The 22458-nt window shown below is 39.5% G+C and overlaps 1 protein-coding gene across 2 annotated transcripts in view; it reads left to right on the forward strand.

Annotated features, from left to right (window-relative positions):
• The window catches only part of TBC1D14 (TBC1 domain family member 14), a 61642-nt gene that overhangs the window by 21355 nt on the left and 17829 nt on the right, over nt 1-22458 (forward strand). For both annotated transcript variants that reach the window (XM_082281405.1, XM_082281406.1), the window contains exons 3-7: nt 238-358; nt 15331-15449; nt 18024-18106; nt 20162-20279; nt 21818-21924. In XM_082281405.1, the coding sequence (XP_082137531.1) occupies nt 238-358; nt 15331-15449; nt 18024-18106; nt 20162-20279; nt 21818-21924 (548 nt within the window). The remainder of the gene's footprint in view (nt 1-237; nt 359-15330; nt 15450-18023; nt 18107-20161; nt 20280-21817; nt 21925-22458) is intronic.

Consider the following 22458-nt stretch of genomic DNA (forward strand, 5'->3'; position numbering starts at 1 on the left):
TTGGAAAATGATCTTTTTTTATCTAAAAGTTGTCATTTAACCAAGTCCATTGCCTGGTATAGTGATAATACTGCATGGTGTACCTTTTGAAGCTGGGAAACAGTGTCTGTCAGCACAACCACAAGAGGAGTTGGAATATGTGATTAGGAATCCATAAGCTTAGCAAATGTTTGTCCTTCTTTTCATTATAATTAATCAATTAACCTTTTTTCTTAATAAAACTTCTTTTGTTTTTAGGAGTTTGTTTACCAGAAAGCAAAGTGCAAGATTTGAAAAAGAAAATGATGTGCGATGGAAGTTGTTTGGAAAAGTACCTCTTGGAGAAAACTTACAGAAAGACCCAAAGAAAATACAAAAGGTATTTGTTTAATTCTGTGTTAGGATTAATGGTGAATGAAGAAGCCAGTTAAGTTTATGATCTGTATATATGACTGTGCATATATCGTTTGAGTTGCACACAATTTCAATACCAGAAAAGGCTCTTTGTTGAAATTTTCCTTCTGTTATGACAGTGCTGTTCAGAAGAATGTGTTCTACTTGGTCATTACACTGAGTATGTGAGGCGTGAAGAGCCTTCCTTAGTGTGTCATAAGAGAATAAAAATCCGAAGTGAAACCCACTTCTTTCCAACATTGTTGAAAGCAACATTTCAGGGAACTGGTTCTACTACAGATGAACCCAAGCTCTTGGCTAGTGAGTCAAATGACTTGCCTTTCCAATGGGGAAAATCTTGTGAAATCCAGCTGTGTGGTCAGTAGTTCATGAGCTGCTCTTTCAGTGACAAGAAAACCTCTTTTGATCTGTCTGACTTGATCTGGGATTTTTGGATTGCAAATAGCCTTTTAATGTGTTTGGAGCTTTTTTGTATTTCAGTTGTCACTTCCTTGTTCAAATCGCTGTGGGAATAGTAATGTTTGCGTGGAAAGAGACCATGCAGTAAAACTTCAAAACCAGATGCTGTGTGTGAAATGCAAATGCTGATTTGAAGGACTGTTCTGCTTAATTCAGGGTAAAGTATTCTGGAAATCCATGTGTCATGTGACTGTTCTTAGCTGTAGTTAGGCTGGTAAAGTGAAATTGAGGCAGCTTTTGAACTTGTCACTGTACTCAACCATTCAGACTTTATCTACAGCTTGTCTTGACACAATTAATGGTTCTGAAGTGTTCACTAAAGATTTTTGATGACAAAATTGAAGAGGCTTAATAATTGCAGTACTCTGACACTTAGCAGTATATTTTATTGTAGTGCCTGTTCGTTAGTAAGTGAGTAGATAATCTATTAACATTTTGTGGTTGTTGCTGGTACTGTGACTCTTTTTCCTTTACATCCAAACTATCTTACACTACAGCTTTGAATGGTTGTATTAAATTTGTTACAAAACAGTCATTATTAAATACTTACGTGGTATAGCATCCAACCATGTTGCAGCGGGGATTACTGTAACAAGCATATTTCAAACCAGGAGTCCCGTGGAAAGGAAATATATATGGACAGATTTGTGGTAGATGTTTCAGAGATGTTTATTTCTCCGGCTGCATGGCCGGGGCTGTGCTCAGGAACTCTGCAGTCACAGGACTCGAGGGTCCTTCTTACACAGGGGAACACAAAACAACCAGTGGGGAACGAGGCTGACCAGGGGCAGGGAATCCCTGTGCCTCCCCCCCAGGGCCCCTCTCCCAGCGCTCCATGGCAGGGGGGGAGACCCCAACACAACCATTAGTGAGTTTCTGGCAAAATTGAAGTCTAAAACAATTGTCTCCAGTGCCTCTTGGATAACAATAACTAATCCTTCCTAAATGATTTGGTGCTTTTGTGAGATTATTTTTGGCATGTAGACTTTGAATCATGAGTAGTGCTGTAAGTCATTAGTTGAACCTCACCACCATCTAAAAGCACAGCCTGATTTAGATGATCCCTCACCAAAACAATGGTCAGACAGGCTTTTTGAGCACATCTGGCTTTTCTCAAGCCATGTAAAAACTCTTGTGACAACACTCATTTGTTCAACAAGTGTATATACAACATAGCATCATACTGTGTTTTAACAGTGTAGGAATTAAAATCACTCCAGCTAAGATGTTGCTTGTCCTGTTTTTAATGCTGAAAATATACATGAGTATTAGTCTTCTGATGAAGAAGCAATATTGGTGTATGCTCAGGCTGGATTGTTTTACTGGGTCACTGAGAGCTTTTGTATAGTTTTTATCCAGTTAAATTAAAACTTTAAAGCTGTCAAAATGAGTAATTTTGGAGAAGCTGGAACTGCATTTGCAATGGAGGTTTGCACGATTAATTTTTTATATCAATTATCTTCAGGAATTCTGCTTGAGCAGAACTGGTTATGCCAGTTCCTTTTGCAATTGATGTTTGAAAATGCACTAGAAGTCAAATTACAGCACCTCAGCTAAGTTCTCTTCTCTTCCAGTAGACTGTAGAACTGAGCTAGGCTTTGCAGCCACTGTTTCTTTTAGAAACTCTTTTCGAGATTGTCAAGCACAGAAGTTGTAAATACCATATATTTGCAACAACTTCTCTCCCCACAGTTTTTGTAGTGAATGCTCTTCAAAAGAAATTCCTTTAAAAATTCAAGAATCACCATATCATTGGTTATCTCCTCTCATGTGATCTGTCTTCACAGAACTTGTTTGCATGTGGCCAGTCAAGATTTTGTGTATTAAAAGATTATGGCATATAGAGGAAAGCCAGATTTTGGCTATATCCTAGAGACATGTTACAGCTTTCTTCCCCAGTGAAATGAAATTACTTTTCTTTATAGTGTATTTATTTTAATTTTTTAAAATATAATAGCAGAATCCATTTTTAATCAATGAGTTTTGCTGGGTTTTTTTGCCTTCCAAGTGTGTTTTGACCCTTTGAGGGTTGTACAACTTAGCTTTCACTATATGAATTCCAATAAGAGCTCAATAGAACATCTTTTTTTTAAGTTTCAATACTGGTAAAATTCAGCACATATAACACTTGAGGCCTTTCAATAACAATCTTGACTCAAAAATTCAGTGTAAATATTTTATGATCTCATTTTCTGACATTCCATATTGGAATATTTAAAAATTTTAATGGCAATTCCTTAATAATTAAAAAATAACTATGATTTTTAACTTGGGGATTGTAATTTTTCCAAATGTTTTTCTGTAATAATTAGGATATGGCTATATGTGGGGGGGTCGACATTCCAGTCAATTAAAATCAGCTGTACCGAAGAGGCTCACTCTGTAGGACATGATAAAGTAAAAATGAGCTCTCAAAACAGGAAAATGAATTTCTTGGCTTACAGGTGATGCTTTGTTATGGGATGAAGAGTAAAGGTTATACATTAGTGTAGGAAAAACTTCATAAATTGAATTATGTTAATTATAATTCAATTCAATCTTCACATGATTTAAGCTATAATCCTAGTCAATGAAGTAAAGTGATTTTATCAGAGTCTGTTTTCTGGTTTGGGTCTGTTAGATGGAAAAGAGTTTCAAAGCAACAGCACCTAGCGAGAAACGTGGAAAGAATTTACTACAACCCATGCTTTAGGCAGATAGTGATAAAATGTCCCATTATAAGCAGTGGGTTTTCTCCAGGTTAAAAAAAGCCCAGAGCAGAGCAAAGTCCCCAGACTGCTGATGTGTGCAGGTTCTTGTGCAGCTCCATGTGCAGGAGCAGTGCGGGTGGAAGCTGTGCAGCGTGGGGAGCTGCGGCCTCGTGTTCTGCATCCGCACATCTGCAGCCTCTGCTGATGGCTGCCAGTGGCTAAAAATACAGAGCTTTTCGGAGCATCTGCCTGAGCCGTGCTTTACTGCATTCATATGGTCCATTCAGGGCCTTTGGAAGGGGAAGTCGTTGGTTCAGGCTGGCTGCTGCTTCTGGCAGGTGCTAGAGCTACAGCCTTGGATAGAGCACTGTCTTCTGCTTGTACTGAGTTAGTCTTTGGATAGCCTGAGTAAGCCATTGTGACTGATGGCTATAGCTGCCAATAGGGTAAGCGTTACCACACAGACTTCACTGCCACTTTGAAGCTAGAAACTGTGTAGTGCATTTTTTCTGTTCTGCATGAGAAGTCCAAGGGTGTGAATGAGTCACTTCCTGTGGTCTCCACTGTTGGGTTCATTTCTGTTAGTCAGCCTTCAGAAAGGCAGGATTTAGATCTGTGGGCCAGAGTTCCTTTTTTCAACAAGAAGCAAGGGCAGTGTAAGAAGGTATAATTACTGTGGTTGGTCTAACCTATGCCTTTTATTGTTACATTCTCTGGAAATAAAGGTGTAACTAACTTCCCCACTTGAGAATAAAAACCCAAAACTTGCAAGTTGCCTTAATGCACTGCTGTTTCATGTCTTGCCTTCTGATCCAGTTACAAATACTTTTATTTTATTGCAATCATATGTAAAGGACATCTAATTTTTGTGAAGGTAAATAAAAATAAGTAAAGAAAGGAAACCTTTTATGTCAATGATGAAGTCCTAAAAAGTCTTTCCTTTTTCCTCAACAAGAACAGTACTACATAGATCATTCAACAATTCCAGTAGACTGTATTACTCTACAAAGAGTGTGTTGCCCTTGTCCTGTCTTGAAAATTACCTGCCTCAAACAAAACTGCTATCATATTTAAACAGACAAAGCAAGAGTCATAGCTTCCATTCACCGTAATTGAAAGTGTGATTTAATACTGTGTCAGGGTGATTGTTCCTGCATATTTTAATAATAAAAGAATTTAATATGACCCAGTCAGGTATCATAATCTAGCAGAGTGTAGCTGACGAAGTTCTGCTTTTGATGCTGTTGGAACTTCTTCCCATATGTTAACAACATATAAAAGTACAGAATATGTTACAAGCATCAGACAAATGGAGAGCAGTAAGCTTTGAGTATTGGTTTAAATAGCTATTACAAGTTACAAAGTATTTTTGAAAGGAAGTGAGAGGTTTTTTCCTCCTTTTCCAGATTTAAAGCTTTTATTTTAGCTTTCTCGCTCTCTAAAATGCCTAGTAAATTGTGTGGCTCAAAAGCCCTGGAAGCTGGAGGGATCCTAAAGAGGTGTAGCAGGCAGTGTTGTAGGATAAGTATCTGCTTTCAGAAGTAAAGATACTAAATAGAAGTATAAGCTTAGGTAGTTGTTACTGCAGTTACAATGTCAGCTGCTGGTCTGCTGCTGGTCTGCTTCAATGCTGGTGGTATGTTTTGGGGAAAGTGCAGTAACTTTGAAGTTGTTCTCTTTGTCTCAATAGGGACAGTTAGTTTGTAGCCCAGGTTGATACTTAGCATTAGCTGGAATATGAATTCTGGTAGCACAAGATTATTTTTAAAGGCAGGAAGCCACAAATTCACGGAAAAATGATTGACTTTTGAGTATCAAGTACACAGCTCTTTCTAACCCCAAAATTTCCAGGCCAGAGATTATAACTTTTCAGAACAGCTGATACATCCGTGGAATTTTGCTCTCATTTGTGTTAAATAAGAATCCATCATGCAACTGGTATTTGTGTGTCTTCCAGTGCTAATAGAAAGATACTTAAACACTTCTTTGTGTAGTCGGTAAGCTTTTTTCCATGTAGTAACCTTCCACTGGCAACACACAGGAGGCTTTCGGATCCCCCCCTCCTCTCAAGGGCTTTGAATGAAAATAGATGTCTGTAGAGAGCAAGCCTGGAAATAATGCCACGTGCCTTTGACTGTTGCATTGCACAAACACTTGGCAAGGCATTGCTGTGAAGCAAAGCTGGTGATAAATTTTTGAAAGCAGATGTGTAACACCTAAATATGGTGGAACTTCCTATTCTAACTGGAGACTGGAACATTTCCACTGCTGACATGTAAGATTGAGAAAGCTTTGCTAGACTTCATTGTGCTAATTTTGTGTTAAGTTTAGCAAGCTCCCAAGAAACCTGACCCAAAGGTTTTCTTTGTTTGTCTTCCAGCTTATGCATCTCAAACTTCATATAAAATTAAAGAGTGGGGTAGATACAGGTTTTGAAAGGCTAACTCTTACCATGCTCTCTAGCAACAACAAACAAAGCTGATGTTCTTTAGCTCTGCAAAATGAATGGAGGTACTGTGTGTTACTGGAAACCCTGAAGATGCGAATGTAAGGATTTTGAAAAGCCAGACTGGTGCTTTTTCCTTAAGTGTCTTTCTGAAGGAAGACTAGCAAATTTTAGGTTCTCATTCTCCTTCTCTCTCTGAGGACTCTTGGTCCTATTTTTTGCCTTGATTTTATTACAAATTTTTCATGCCCGTTAGTATTTTCACATAATTTTCTTGTGCTCTATTGAGAAATTCTCACTTGAGCATGATAAAGCTCAGTGGAAAAAGCTTCATGAATATTAAAGCCTAAAAATAGTCATTGCTTTAAGCCACACTATAAAGGTATGTTGCCCTCCTTCATATATTATGTTTATATTTGTGCGTAGCTTTAAAAAGCTGCAATTTCTTCTCATCAGGACTGAACCTTAAGTTCAGAAGATGATTATATTCAGGAACATTTTGATATAGGGTTTTTTTTGTAAAATTAAACACAGAATGCACAAGGATCTGTAAGACTGGACTACTGATGAGAGAGAATATGGAGCACACTGTCAGTATGAGTACAAAAGAAGCTTGTATTAGGCATGTGAGAAATTGGCACCAGTAAGAGCTTCAAAGGTAGTTTCAGGGATCAGAGAAGCAAACATGGATGCAAAAAAACGTTCAGAGGCTTTAATGTAGTAGCCTTATTACCTTGTTTTTCTGTAATTTCTAAGGGCAGACAAGCATAAAATTTTAAGAGGTCAGAGACCCATAAAGATACCCAAATCTTGATGAGGAAGCAGAAGGGAAATTAGTAGAGAGATTTGAAAACAGGGGAGAAGTAGAATATGGTCAAAAGTATCCAGTGAAGTACCTTCGCTACCTTAGTTTGGTGTACGTGCTGGAGTCGTGGTGCTAAATACAAGTGTGCACATACTTACCTACAAAGACAGCTGTTTGCAAACAAAAATAGTGACTGTGTGGTGTGGAAGGTATCTGAACAGCATAAAATACAAGTTGTTGTGCACTGCAAAGTAAGTGGCATTCCTGGGTGACTTTTACACTGTCTTGAAGATTACAAGTATTTGAGGTTGTTTTTACAACTGCTTTGAGAACCTGCAAGATGAGTTATATGATATTGATGAAATATGGTATTTCTGTGACTCCTTTCCTCTATTTCCTGTAGTTAACCTGGATTTTTGGCCGTTTCAGAGTGGTGTCAGCATCAGGTTGATGTAGCATGGAGAGTCCTTTTATTTTTGTGTCTCGCTCAGAATGAGGGGAACAGTTGTGACATGATCTTCAGCCACACTAAGAGCGTGTTATATGAGACTAGATAGGAAAGGTAAGTTTTCTTCTGCAACATCAGCACTACTGTGAAATGTCAGAAGAAAAAGTTGCTGAGAGATTTTTTGGAAGGCTATTATGCTAAGACTATACAGATAATTAAGGTGTAGAGATCAGTGAGCAGGCATACAGATCAAGTAAAATTATGTTTTCACATGAAGTCCATATCCAATGGAATTCCAATCCCTGGAAGTGATGTTTATGGGATATGCTGAAAGTAAGTGTTGATAGTGTTTTATTCTGGCAGATGCTCACAAGAAAATAGCAGTAAAATAAAACAACCATTTTGCTTGTATTTTCTTGCTCAGACATTTCCCAGATGCTTGTCCTCCTGGAGGCCTTTCTTGCAGATGTTTCCATTTGATTAATATTGCAGTGTGCCACATAGTGTCAGTACCTAGGGAAACACGCACGTGTTTGTATATGCAGATTAAATTGTGTCCTTTGCAGTATTCTGAGCAGGAGGGTGTTTTTTTGTTGTTACTGTGACTCATGTTAGAGTCACTCCTAACAGTATGCTGCACAATATGATTGAAGATCCTGCTTTTGACAATAAAAAGCTGTTCTTAAGCAACATGCTTCATGGTATGCCTTGTCTCTTTTGAGTACTTCAAAAACTTCCCTTCTTTTTTTAATGAAGCATGTCACTCTATATAACAAAAAAACAGTTAAATTATTTACATACAGCACAAATGAAATGTGAACCCTGAGGGTGGGAACCATCTGATACATAGCATGTTGAATGATTAGAGGCAACAGACTTCAAAACAGCAAACTGTTATTCTTTCTTGGAAGAGCTAACCTGGCCTTGTCTTTGCTTAGGTTTTAACTGTTCCCTAATCTAATGCCTCCATTGCTCAGAATATGAAGTTATAAAAATGTGTATATGGAAAAATTGTTAAAATTTTTAAAATTGCAGTCTAGTGGCTGGAGCACAGGACTGCAAAACAAAAGTATGTGGCTTCTAATTTTTTTGCTTTACTCTTAACTTTCTGTAAGATGTATGGATTATTTTATTCATTTAACTTCAGTGTGATTTTTGTGGGATCACAGTTGCCAGCCCAGGTTCTGTATCCCCTGTAATCAGAAAGGAAAAGTAGATGCTTCCTGGGGAAAAGAGGCAAATTTCAGAGCGCTTGAAATGATCCCTACAAATAGTGTGAGGTTTTCCTCACAACTTGGCCATAGTATGTTATCTTGACTTTTACATTGCTTAGGCATTCCTAATTTGTAAAGTATGGAACAGGAGAATACTGTGGTACTAAAGATGAAAGATGTCCTGGTGGAAGATAAAACTTCACACATATAATGTTATCACAGACAAGTTCTGTTATGCAATTGCTATCTTCTGCTCAGGTATCCTTTCTTTAATGTAAGAGGATTAAATATATATGTATACACATATAGAGAGAGCTGTGTAAAGCAAGTAGGGCTGATGGTTCTTGAACCATTAATTATTCGTAGAGCTTGGCAGATCACTAAAGTACAGGTTGAGTATGCAATTCAGATTTCTCAGGTTGTATAATATCTGAACTCAGAAGTTCAGAACTCTGTTAAATTTTGAAGGTTAGTCTCATAATCAGATCTTTGCCTGAAGTTCCAGTCTCCTTAAATTCTCTTTGATTACTGTATATATAAGGATCTTCATTAAAATTATTCATTTACGGCCCAGTGTCACGTTAAGAATCACATCTTAGTTTCCCAACCGAAAGATCATCACAAATTTCATGATCTGGTAGTCCTGCTGCATATTCCTTTGTTTTCCTTTTCCTTTCACGTTTACATTGCCCCAGAGCAGGCATTGCAGAGTAACCAAACTAATGGAACAGAACAAAAGGTGTGGTTTTGGTCGTATCATTTCCTCAGTCCAGCGTATTGACCATGGCTGTGTAATGGTGGCACAGAAATGGTGAGAGGGGCCAGAAGGGTATTGGGGGGCAGGAAAGTGCTGGGTATGCACCAGCTGAAATTTGTCTGGTAAACTACATCATTTATAAAAGGTAAGAGATTTCAGATGGACATGCAGTAGACAGTCATGAAACAATGCAAGGGAACATTGAAGCACTCTTGAGGTAGTGATAAAACTTAAAAACCAGAGAAAAAATAGTTATCTGTTTGCTTGGGCAATTCTGGTCCAGTTCTTATTTTGTGTGCTGAATGAGATGGGACATCCCGTGGAAAAAATAAAATGTAATTAAATCTTGCACATAACTTGTTCAAGTAGTCTCAGGTAGTGTTTTAATTGAAGCAGCCTAAAAATAGTGACTGCTACCAACTGTGTGTGTAACTTGTAGCCAGCTGTGGTTTGTTACAGGGTGTACTTTGCTTTTCATCCTGCAGTATCTTCCTGTGTCACCAGGCTTTCCTCTCTCCCAGTCAGTGCTTTGCAGAAGAGCTGTGATACCATTCTATTTTCAGTGTGAAAGCATAGACATCTACTGCAGGAATACCACTGCCCACCCAGGGGTGCTCTTCCTCAGCATCTCCTTTTTCCCCCGTGTTAATAGCTGTAACATTAATGAATGTTCTTTTGATATGTGCGATAACTTAGTTTCAGATAGTTCATGAGATAAAGCATTAGCACTGGAGTCTGCAGTGTTTTGCATGAGCTGTGTTGACTTGTGCTCTGACACGAGATGCTTGGATGGCAGGTGTCTGTAACTAACTGGTGGTGGTGGGAATGAAGCCGATATACTTGTAAACAGTGAGCTGTTCTGTATTTGCTGTAGTATTGCTGCATCCGTGAAATAGATGTGAAGTCTCAGGTTGAAAACAACAGCTGATATAACACCCAGCAATTCGGATGAAATAAGTTATCTCAACTATTGCAAAGCAACCCTTTGAAAGCAGTATGCTTAAGTGACCAGTTGTTTTCAGATCAGTCCTTGCTGCTCATTTCAGGACTTGGGATCATTTTATCTGTGATAAAGACCATGAGCAATTCACCCTGGCAGCTGCAAACCACAGTCAGTGAGATAAAAGAATATGAAATCCTTATTGCAGAGTTGAGAAAATGGCAACAGTTGCAGGTGAATAGATAATATTTTAAAATTCAAGTCTACCAAAAATGGAGCCACAGCAACTTGGGTGTCTCCACTGACTTAGGTAACAAAGTCTTTGGACAAAGAAAGAATATCAAGCTTAATTTATCTGGATTGAGGCAAAATATTTAGCAAGAGGTGATGTGGGAGTTGTCAGAACTGTAGAAGAGATTTATATGTCTATCTCTTAGAGCTGTCAGAGGTGGACAGAGCATGAGTGCTACTGAAAAGATGCTTATGCCGTAGGAGTATTTCAGCGTAACAGTGCTGCTGCTCCTTCCGCGCTGATACAGGGGCTGGTGAGTTTTAACTGCTCTTGCGCTTCGGAGCGGTACCGAGGCTGTCTCAGCAAGGCACAGCAGCGGGACTCGGTACAAGGAAACGCCTGGCTTGGAGCCAGGGACGCGGGGAGGGGAAGCGGCAGTGTGGGAAAGAGAGTGGAGAGAGATTCAAGGAATACAGCTGCGTCCTAAACCAACACCCGTAATGCTAAGCTGACAAAGACTGCGGCTAACGCAGACGAGCTTGTGGGAGGTTTGGGTTGTCCGTCATGGACGCGGGTCTGCACCGGGCGGGGCTGCCGGGGCGGCCCGGGAGGCGGGAGGCGTTCGCCAGGCGGAGCCGTGCGTGCCCAGGCAGCGCTGGGCGAGGCGGAGAGCAGCGATGGTGTGCGGCGGCTCCGCGGGTGATTAGCGCGGCTGGCGGGGCGGGGCGGGGCGGGCGGACCCACCCGCGGGAGGCGGGGCGGGCGGGCGGCCCGCGAGGCCGTGCGGGCCCGGGCGGCGGCAGCCAGGCCCGCGGTGCGGGGCGGGCAATGGGGCTCCGGCGCCGCCGCCCGTGAGGGACCGCAGCGTTCATGGTGAGCGGGGCGGCTGCGGGGCGCGGGGGTCGGGGCAGGCGGGATGGGCGGGCGGGGTCTTGAACGCGTGTCGGCGAACCCGGCCTCGTCCGCTTCTCGGTCGCCTCGCCGGGTCCAGGCGAGAACCAGCTTCCCGGGAAGGGGATTCTCTACGTGCGAGGCGAGACTCCGCCGGGATGGAAGGCGGTGGCGCAGCCACGCCGGTGGTTCGGGGTGTCGGAGCGTGGGGGCTGTAGGCTGGAACCCCCGGCTGTGCTGGCCATCCCTCCTGCCCTGCAGTGCTGCCGCCCGTGGAGCCAGAGTCCCGCAGCCTGGTGTCTGCCGCTCCGGCACCCAACATGAATATTTCATATTCGGCTCCGTCGGAAAGTGGCTGCCTTTAAACATGCAGGGCCAAAACAAGATGACCTTGATAGAGCAGTCTGTGTTATTGTACGTTCAGTTCTGCCGTGCTGCTGGTGCTTGGGGAGGCTCGGGGCGTGTGGGAAGTCACACAGCCCTCTCCCGGGTAGTGCAGTCGGTCTTTGAGCACTTGCCCTGTGTTCTGGAGGGTTATTTGCATCTCTCGGTAGAGATGGTTGAGGATCCTTTTGTAGGTTGGCTTCTCTTTTTTGAAGAATCGAAGAGAATCACCACAGTCTCAGCTTCTTGCATCTTAACTGCAAAGCTGGCAGGTTCCACCCAGAATTAAACTTGGTTTCGGGAGGCGTGTTTCCGTGGGTTTTCTTTGTTTGGTTTGGATTATTTAAATCAGTGCTTTAATCTACAGCACGCTCTTATAGAACATCTTCAAACCCTAGTTCAGCTCTTGTGAACAGCTAAAGGTGAAACCTGGAAGAAAGCCTAGATGATCCCAGTGATAAGGCTGTATTTTAAACCGCAAACGGTCAGCTCATCCTAAGTTGATCCTAAAATTAACTTGCAACCATATCAGCTTAGTAACCCCTAACTGCAGCATAGCATTTAAACAGATGCTGAATTATTTTTACCTGTGAGAGATTTGAATCTGGTTTAAAATAAAAAACTTTAAATGAGCTATTGTGTAGCTTAGCCTATTGCAGTATGCCTGTATGTGCAAATACTTGGACTTGCTCAGTCAGCAGATACTCTTAATATGAGTTTGTGGAGGCTTCGGTGTGCTTCATCGCTGTATCATACATTGTACTCTGAAATTGCATTCTCAGTGGAGTAAAAGATACTTTCCATGAGCTTTTGTTTTCTGTGAATTTTGGGATATTTGGTTTTTATGTTTTTTAGGGGGGAAACTGGGCTGGAAGGTTTTGTTTGGTTGGGTTTTTTTTTTAATCTTCCCTAATTAAAAACCAGTCTTGTAGATAGTATCACCAGAGGACATTTTTATTCTTTTTTTGGCTACCACTGAAAAGGTTGAAATTCCTACAAAGGAATCATACTTGTAATCTGATCAAATGTGCCACTCCCATTTTTGTGCTGGTCTGGCTTTTTTACTGTAGGGTAGTGCTGAGTAGAACACCAGTGAATACTTGCTGAAATGCAGGGTGGGCTTTGGCGCTTTTGAGAGGTTTGCATAATTGTACTGATGTGCTGATACTGTAGCTAGCTACCCATATTCAGAAATAAAACATTTTCTTAACCAATAAATTCTTATAAGGGTGTGCGTAGTGGTGGTCTGGAGAACTTTGTACTTAGCTGAATGGGATTTCCAAATTAATTCTGGGGTACAGAATAAAATTCCCATTGCAGCTCAGTGTGGACATTCTTTTCTCACTTTCCAAAAGCAATTTTGCTCTCCAGCTGGCTTTCAGTGAAAGAAAACCCTGAATATAATTTTCATATGTCAAAATTAAGCAGCTTTTGTGGAACTTCTACTATAATAAACATTGGGTGCATATGTTTTAATGTCAAATTCTGAGATGCCTTAGGGAGTAATAGAGGTTAATTTTTGACTTCGTTAATTTGTGAAAAAGGGCTCATTAAGAAATCAGTCTCCTAATAGAAACTAAGAGAAAGAAAAGCCATTTACTTCATTCCTATCAGCGCAGTGGATTTACTCTGCAGCTGGTGCACCTGAAGCCCATTATGATGGTGCACTTACACACTGGTCACTGTCAGTTGCTTGCTGGTGCAAGTGACCAGTGTAAGACTACATCTGTGCTTTCTGAATATGCTCTCTATCTGAATACCTTTTTTACAGCATTTCTTTGCTTATTTTCTCTCTGGAGGTTTTTTTAGCGAATGGCTTTGTCAGCATGAGCACTGTACCTTTACTTGACAAAGCTAAGTACTAGTCTGTAGTTTAAATGCATTTTCCTTGGTTCTTTTCCTTGTTTTCAAACTGATGTCATGCATAGCAGTATTAGCTGGTATTAATGAGCCAGACATTCCAAATTCATGACCGTGTTTCCCATTACAGTAATGTAGTCATCATAGGATTGATTGTTGAGGCAGTGCCCAGTTAATAGACAAGGGAAAATAGGGATTTTCTTTGTCCTGAGGGCTGCACAGACCTGTACCCGTGAGCCCCATGGAAGTAGCTTGAAGTAGAATCGAACTGTACAACGCAGAGTAGAAGACCAAGGCTGTGTTGTTCCACATTCATTGCATCATGTCTTGTTTTCATCCATCCCTTTTTTAAGGTGTGATTGGAGACAGCCTTTCTGGAAGGGATGGATCTCATTTTAGTTGCTAAATGAACCTCATTGTGTTGGAAAGGTTGCATCTATTGCCCAAGGAAGTTTTGTTGAAATTGAGAGGTTACGTTGAGAGAAAGCAAGCAGTACCATCTGAGGAACTCCATGTGCTAGCAGGAAAAGGTCCATGGCTGGAACACTCTTCATAGTGCTCGTTAATAGTGTACATTTACGTTTTTTCTAAATTTTATTTTAATAGAAATGGTATAAAAAAGCTGTGCATGAAAGCCTTTGAGTTTTGGAAGTGGCAAGAATCATAAAGTTGAATGTAGAAGTAACTATAATGTGGATGTGATTTTCCATAGGACTGTTTGACCGTGTCTGTTGTTTGTATATCACTGATGCTTTGCATACTTAATGTTTGCTGTAATACTTAAAGCATTGAAGCAGATGGAAGTTGTGTAAAGGTTGTTTGGTCCCATTAGGTCATGGTTTTAGTATACTTTTTTTTAAAATCAGTGTTTATAGGAAAAGTAAAAATAAAATGGTATCTGAATACCAAGTCCTCTCCTGTAGATCAGCGTTATGCAGTAATTAAGGGTAGAAGGACCTCTGAGGGGCTATTTCCCCTCTCAGGACAGTTTGCTTAGACCAGGTTCTCAGGGCTCATCCACCTAGCTCTGAATGCCTTCAAGGTCAGGAGTTCTGTCACATCTCAGGAAATTTGTCCCAATGTTCACCTACCCTCCCTACAAAGCCTTTTCCTCTGGAGGCTGAGCAAGCCTGGTTCTCTTGACCTCTGTTCATATGGCACTTGTTCCAGACCTCAGGGTCTAGACCATCTTGGTGCCTCTCTGCTACTCTTGCTCCAGGGTGTCAGTGTCTGATCACAGACACAGGTTAACATGTTATGCTCCGTTGTGATTTAGGATTGTGTAAGGCGTTGTACCAAGTGTGGACTTTTCTGTCCAACAGTGATTTTAACCTTTTTTTTCTCTCCCCACTGTTGAGATGTTGCATATGAAAACAGCTTCCATAGGAGAAATCTTACAATGAGATTTTAAGACATGGAGCTTGTGGTCATTTTTGACTTTGCTTTCAAAACCATGTAAATGAAAAAAAAAATAAAATAGGTCCTATTTTTATACCTCAGATAGTATTTGCTGTTTGTAAATGCCTTCGTAGTAGTGCTTTGTAAAAGCAGGCTGTCAGCCAGAGGAACTTAAGATGTTTTTACAAATAGAAGGAATGGAAAAAAACCATCAAGACTCACTCCTGAACATAAATTTTGCCATTGTTTTCAGTGTTGAGTTTGCTCTAGTTGAAAAGCTCCAGAGGTACTGCAGTATGGCTAGATGTGAAAGCATTATCTTGAAGACTTTTGTAGATCCCTTTTTAAATTCTCAAGTGCATTATCTTGGTGTTCTCCACTCTTGTAAGTAGCGTTGTGTTTTTCTTCTCTAGGAATATGAAGAAAAAACTGGACGAGCTCAGAGACCACTCTCTCCTAAACAGAATGTGAGGAAGAATCTTGATTTTGAACCACTCTCCACTACAGCACTTATTTTAGAGGACCGACCGGCGTAAGTTTTGAAAGTGCCACAGTGAGGGTCTCTTTAAAATTAATCTAGCAAAGACTTTCTAAGTGTATTTGCTTACTCTAACTTAAACAGATTATTTAAAATCTAAAGCAGATTTTCAGACTAGGGAATATGAAATTTGGTTGATTATGAGAAAAATTATTCAAATAGAAGAAACCTTATTTTATAATAAAAGCAATGGCTTTTTGTTAAGGGAGGTAATTAGGATAGCAGAGCTTTTGTTTTGAGTAATTCTACCTTCTAAACATGATTAAGGGGTTTTTATTTTCCATGAGAGAACTTAAGCATAAAAACAAAGCTGGTATCTGCTAAAGAAATTGAGAAGCAAGAATCCAGTGTCCTGTTTACACAGAGAAAGACCACACCTCCATAAATAATGAAACAATATAGTGATTGCTCTGCAGTGAGTTCAGCATCACGTTTTAAGGGTTGTCAAGCACTTGATGAGTTGTTTCATGCCTCTTACTGCAAGGAGGTTTTTGCATATGCAGACTGACTCCAAAGCGATTTGCCGGCAGCTGCTTTACCATGTTTTTCTCCTGAATTACACAGATTTGGTCATGCTTTGTCAGTTTATGATTATGAGTGTGATCTGGCTTTGTGGGCATGACATCTGCATTTTTAGTATAGCTGTGCATTGGTGTGAAGAACTGGCATAACATAGATCTGTGTTTTCATCAACAAACCTGTATGAAAAATGCTCATATCAAACTAGTCTAATTGTAGGGTTACTTAAGTAACTTTCTGGCTTGGCTGATGGACTGTGTGGCAAGACACTGGGAGATGTAGAAAACTGTAAGAGTGATTATTTGTTATGGCAGTTTATTATGTTCAACTGGAAACAAAACATACTAGCTTATCTGTTGTATTTAAAAACCTGTTAAAAATCTCTTTCCTTGTAGGATAATCTGAGTAGTACAGTGTTCAGACAGATGGAATTAGTGTTGCATTACAGGAGAATGTCCAGATTTTGCTTTCTTTCCTACTGTTGATAGAGTGAGGAACTTCTAGCAGAAAAGGAAGGTATTTTTAAAATTGAAGACAACTGAAGCATCACTTACTGCTCTGGACAGCAGTGCTGTCCTCTGACTCTTCCTAAGGAATCTTTTTTTAATGGTTTACCTACAGTTTCTATACTATCTTTTAATGTTTACCTATTAGGCTTTAAGTAGTTTCTTTTTTAAGACAGAAAAGTGGAGTGGGATTCTTTTTTTCAATAGTTGCTCTTGATTTCACACTCATTTGTAGGGTTTAGGTAAAACTTCATAGTAAAAAATCAATGAATATTCCATAGTGCCTCTAGCTTCAAATGGAAAAAGTAGTAGTTGAATTTTAATAGATACTAAACATCACCTCACATGTATGGTGGTAATGTTAAGACATAGGGCAAATAATTTGAGTGGTGGAATTTAAGTTAGCAGAACCTGATTAATTTCATCAGGTTTTCCTTTCCAAACTGTCCCTAACTTAAATAATTTCTAAAGAGTTGGATTTAAAAAAAGATGCAGATCAAGAAACTGGAAAAGAAAACTGAAAAAAGAGTAGATTGGTGTCTGTGGTTAACAAACCAACATTTCACCAATGTGAAAATTTACTTTTGTTTCTCTAGTAACAATCTTGATTTGGAAAAATACTCATAGGCCAGTATCACATGGTTATGTGTACATTACAGGCACTGTGATTACATAAATTGTAATGCATGCTAACTATTAATGATGTTGGGGGCTGTCAGCTGCCTGATGTGTGACACCTTACAGGAACATGAAAGTGAATTTTTGCATAGGTTTTCTGTTAACCAAAGATATAAACTGTTCTAGGAATAAAATACAGTGCTCTACAATACAGAAGAACAAAATAGTTAGTCATTTCCTGTTTTGATGTTTTGCTGATCTTGTAGTTGTAAGAGATACATATGGTTACGTTCGTTACAAATATGATTAACGGAAAGGTCATGTGTTCTGACATAGGAATATTTGACATGTATCTGTATGGCAGAGTCTTAATCACAAATCAAAATGTTTTGTTGGTATTAAGAGGTGGAGAATACTAAAGATGACTCCAGTGCCACTTGTTGCTCTAGAAGAGTGGGGAAGAAGTTAAGTCTTTAAAATAGAAATGGGGTCTCGGAGACCAGAGGGGAAAAGGTGGCTGGTTTGGGGAGTCATTGTGTGTGGGTAAAGAAAGTTGTGGATGTAACTCTTAGACAAGGTGAACAAGTAAGAAAGAGTACAGTCCTGAATCTTACCAGTTCAAATCAAAATCTACCAGCTTGGTATATACCAGTATGTTCCCTTTATGAAGATCAGCCTATGGGTTCAGTTGGTTTAATAATAAAAATGCTGAAATTACCAAACATAAGGAAATTACTCAGCGTATTCTGTGTATAAACGTAGTCATAGCTGCTGACTCTGGCAAAAAAAAAGATTCTTTCCAAGGATCTGTTGTTCTGCTCTTTGACTGGATATTTTGACAAGAAACAGAGTGTGCTTTTCTTTTAGAAGTGTCTAGAATTTTATTTAGACAGTCATGCCAACTGTAAATATATTTTTTTTTAAGGAACCTTCCTGCAAAACCAGCAGAAGAAGCTCAGAAACACAGGCAACAGTACGAAGAAATGGTGGTTCAAGCAAAAAAAAGAGGTGATGGGATTTCTTGTCTTCAGAGGAGAAAAGTATAGGGGTCTTTCTAAACCTGGAATGCACTTGTGTCAGTCTGTTGCTCTGTAATGTGAGGCATCTGTGCCTCCTCTGAAAGAAGAATCAGTCCAAAAAGAGAGGAGCAAAGGTAGTTTTGTTGAAAAACCCAGCCCCAAGCTGAAAAGAAAACGGTCCTAAAATCCAGCAGGAAATAATTTTTTAATCCATAACTCTTAAATGAGTGACACTTATTTGTGGGTTTAAAAACTTAGTAATGTATTGAAGTAGATTGTTGGTCGAATTAGTGAAGACTGGACTTAAAACTGCAGGGTATTTGTCAGTTTCATACTGGAAACAACCGGTTCAGGCTGTAGTACATAAATACATAATTTTCATTGTAGGAAAATGTATGCAGTTATGTTCATTTTATACTCTCTCACTTAAAATTTACAGCTTTCTCAAGGATTTGTTCATAATTTTTTGCCTGATATTTTTCACAGAAGTGTTTTAGTAACACTGTACTATGAACATGATGTAGAGGTGATGGTAGTGGTTTCTTTTGGCTGATATTAGAAAACCATCTGGGTTTTCTAAGTAAAAACAAGCATTGCAATAATAGGAGATTGAGACTTGGGTTTTGCATCCAGTGGGAGCTTCTGAAAATATTTTTTTCCAGCTGGCCAGACCCTTCAACCATATGAAACAGTAGAAAGGGTATATGAACACAGGACTTGCTTGCATTCTGCAGTTGACACACTAATAGAAGTATCCTCTTGTGATTTTGAACATCATATACCTACCAGTGAAGTTCTAGCTTCATGTGACTCCTGTTTAATATATCTGCTACTGTATGTGTAGTCTAAAAGAGTTTCCCTGTTCTTTCTTAGCATGTAGGGTAGGTGGTTTGGGAAAAATGGGATGATTGTTAGACGATGGACCAGGTCCTTGTTCTGTCTTCATTGAACTGGAGTATGTCATTCTGTCCAGATAAATACCATGACAAACCCATTGTCCCTAATGTCACTCCAGATGAACAGCTTTGCAGAGCGATATATTGTCCAGAGGTCAGGAGAGCAAAGACTGTAAACACCTTCTTGTTGGCTAGAGAAAAACTGAAAGCCTGCATTTTGGCAGGCTTGCAAAGAGCTTGTATCAAAGCTGAAAACACTGTGAGGCAGTTGCTATGGTTCTGCTTAGGCACAGTTTCTGTGGGCCTTTGAAGTGGACCTATCAGGTTGAAAGTGTCCATTCCAAAGACCTTGTTCATGGTCCTGCTGTTCTTCAGTGAGCTCTGCTTGCCAGGTGAGCACCTTCTCATACTGTAGGCAGTGAATACACATCCATGTCCTGTATTTTCACTGTGCTGCTGTAGAGACTGGTTTCTTGCATTTGGTAAATGCATGTCTAACAAATTTCCAGTGGAAAAAGTAGTATTTGATGATGCGAAGGAAGGAAGAAGTACCTTGTGATAATTCAGAAATGTAAAATAATTTAAACTAGACATGAAATATGTTTTCTTGTTAATGAACTGAAAGTTTCCATTTGTGATGTATGACATTTAGATTATCCATATGCGAAGTTGCATCAAAAATGTGGCTCTTGTGATTTCTTGACAGTATACATAAATTGTAATAGAAGAATGAAAATGAAACAAAAATTTGTATTCATTTGACCTGTAGTTTTGAGTCTATCATAAAAGGGGTGGAGGTTTATTCAGAAATACTCTGACCTGTTCTACTAGATGAGGCTGTTGGCTGTCTGAGGTGCTAATTCAAAGTTACTAGTGTGGTTAGATTTGAAGGGTCAAAGAAACCATACATTATCTAATTCCCTTTGTCCCATCTGTTGAAAATGAAACTTATTTAGAGTTACAGTTTGTTCTTTATTCACATCGGCGTCACTGCTCAGCTTGCTGTGTGCTTGGGAAATTTTCAGAATTTGAATGGTCCCCTGTACTTTAGGGTGAGCACAGTGCACTTTACATGGTTGTGTAGCCATGACTAACTGAATATTTAGTTTTTGATTTTATTAACTTAAAAAGGAAATTCCTTTTTGCAGAGCTTAAAGAAGCCCAGAAGAGAAAGAAACAACTGGAAGAACGCTGTAAACTGGAAGACAGCATTGGCAATGCTGTTTTAACCTGGAACAATGAAATCTTACCCAACTGGGAAACTATGTAAGATAGTATGTTATACTGAGTTTTAATTAAGAATTGCAGAGTCTATATGCTGAAGAAAAGTTACAAAGTTAGGACGCATAATCTTTAAATGGTCTTGGAAGCTTTTGTTAGAAAATCGTTCTTGGACATCTACAAAGGAAATAAGCAACATCTATATTTCTACAAGGTGGCTGGAAGTGATGTTGTGCTAAATCTTATTACTTGTCTGTAATGAAGGCTCACAATACTCAGAAACTCTGAATCACTGAAGTGATTTGTGGTAGAGAATGTAACAGCATGAAGGCATGATACTTGAACATCACTCATTTATCAGAAATGAGCTTTTCTTGACTATTTGAGCTCTTGAGTTTTCCTTGACTACTTGAGATGTTGATGTAATATCAATGTAGATTGAAGTATGTGAATGGTTTATGAAGCCTCTTTAATTGCAGAATGGTATACATGCTGGGATAATCAAATGATGGAAAAGAGAAATAGGGAAAAAGTTATTTATATTAACTGCTAAAAGATTCCTTCCAAAGATGCAGCACAGGCAGTTGATAAAGTATCTTGGTGGTCTTTGCTAGTCATCTTAAAAAATGCAGCCCCCACCCCCCCCAAATACCACAACACCATAAACCAACAGCATTCAGAATTGCAATTTGCTTAACAATGGAATTCAGTTATCCTGAGAATATATATTAAAAACATGGACAGAATTTGTTGGAAAATGTGTTTTTGGAGAACTGAAGTATAGTAAGCTGAGTCTAAACAAATTGTAGATTTAGATGTTTGTCTTTAGTATTTGAAGATGCATCTGCTATGGTTGCTGTGAAAATAAGGTCACCTTTTCCTTTATTGGCTTATAAACTCATAAGTCCCCCAGTGTATTCACTGTTTTACAGATTAGTTTTCAGAATCTGCTCAAAGATAAATGAAATGTTATGGTTTTGCCACTTTTCCTTGCTACTTAGGTGCTGTTCTGTTCCTCCTCCTGGGCTCTCAGATTGCTGAACATCAACTGCATCCATTTCAAAGCCTGTTTTCTGTTAAAATGTCCTTCAAGTTCCCACTTAAAAGTTACTCCTTGTTGCATCTTCATGCATTTTTCCCGAGGCACAGAACTCCAAAGATGGGTGGGAAACTGCATGTCTGTTTGCACAGCAGGGTGATGATAGAGGGCAGAGGTAGACTTCCATAACTTGTTCCTGTATTTGGTCTTGTATGGAGCTGTCCAGTTTTTAGCATAGGCAGTGGCATAGGTATGGACTTCCTTTTCATTTATTTACTTTTTCCCTGTGATTCTTGCTGATCAAGTGTGGCTGCAGATTATGGGTATTGTGACTGCAATGCTTCTGTCAATATAAAGCCATTACATTGGAAGGAAGGAAGATTTCCTTTGCAGTTCAAAGCAAAATATATGCAAATTATATTTGACTTCTAGGGCCACTGATGTGCATTTTGGTTTGAATCCCATCAGCAGTGGTAGGAGGATACATTTGCAATTCCGCTGGCAATGAAATATTTCTTAGAATAATCTGTTTTACTTTAAACAGGTGTTGTTCCCGTAAAGTTCGAGAGCTGTGGTGGCAGGGCATTCCACCGAGTGTGAGAGGCAAAGTCTGGAGCTTGGCAATTGGCAACGAGTTAAACATCACTCATGGTGAGGCTGTTTTGTTGACATTTTCTTACAAAGTCAAACAGCAAGGGGACAGTCTTGTATCTGTTGTGGTGTGGGTGTGAGGAAATGTTATCTAGTTATGCTTTTTTGTGCTGCTTTGATGTGTTTTGTTCAAAAATGCAGTGCCTTTTAATCTTGTTGCTGTTCTAGGACTGCTGCTGTGAATTGTTTCTGAGTATTGCTGTCACTGTCTTGCTTTCATGTTGGATGGAGATGGTCAGAATTAATGACTCGAGTTTTTTTTTTTTTCTTTTTGAAACATAAAATTGTTGTTAATTTTGAAATGCCTATGAATATGTGTATAGTGTGCTTCCTTTGATTTGAAGCAAGACAACAGGTTTGTAAGAGATTAAAAGACCCTTGGCAAGATCTGCACTTCGATTTGTGAAAATAGAAATAATCTATTACTTCTGAGTACAGAAAAATACAGCTCTGAAGGACTAACATATGTAATTAATTCCAACAAGGAAATGTGGTAGACTGCCTGTACTCCTGCTGTATTGTGCTGCTTTTCTA

Source organism: Coloeus monedula (genome assembly GCF_965178545.1).
Source record: "Coloeus monedula genome assembly, chromosome: 5".
Taxonomy (NCBI): domain Eukaryota; kingdom Metazoa; phylum Chordata; class Aves; order Passeriformes; family Corvidae; genus Coloeus; species Coloeus monedula.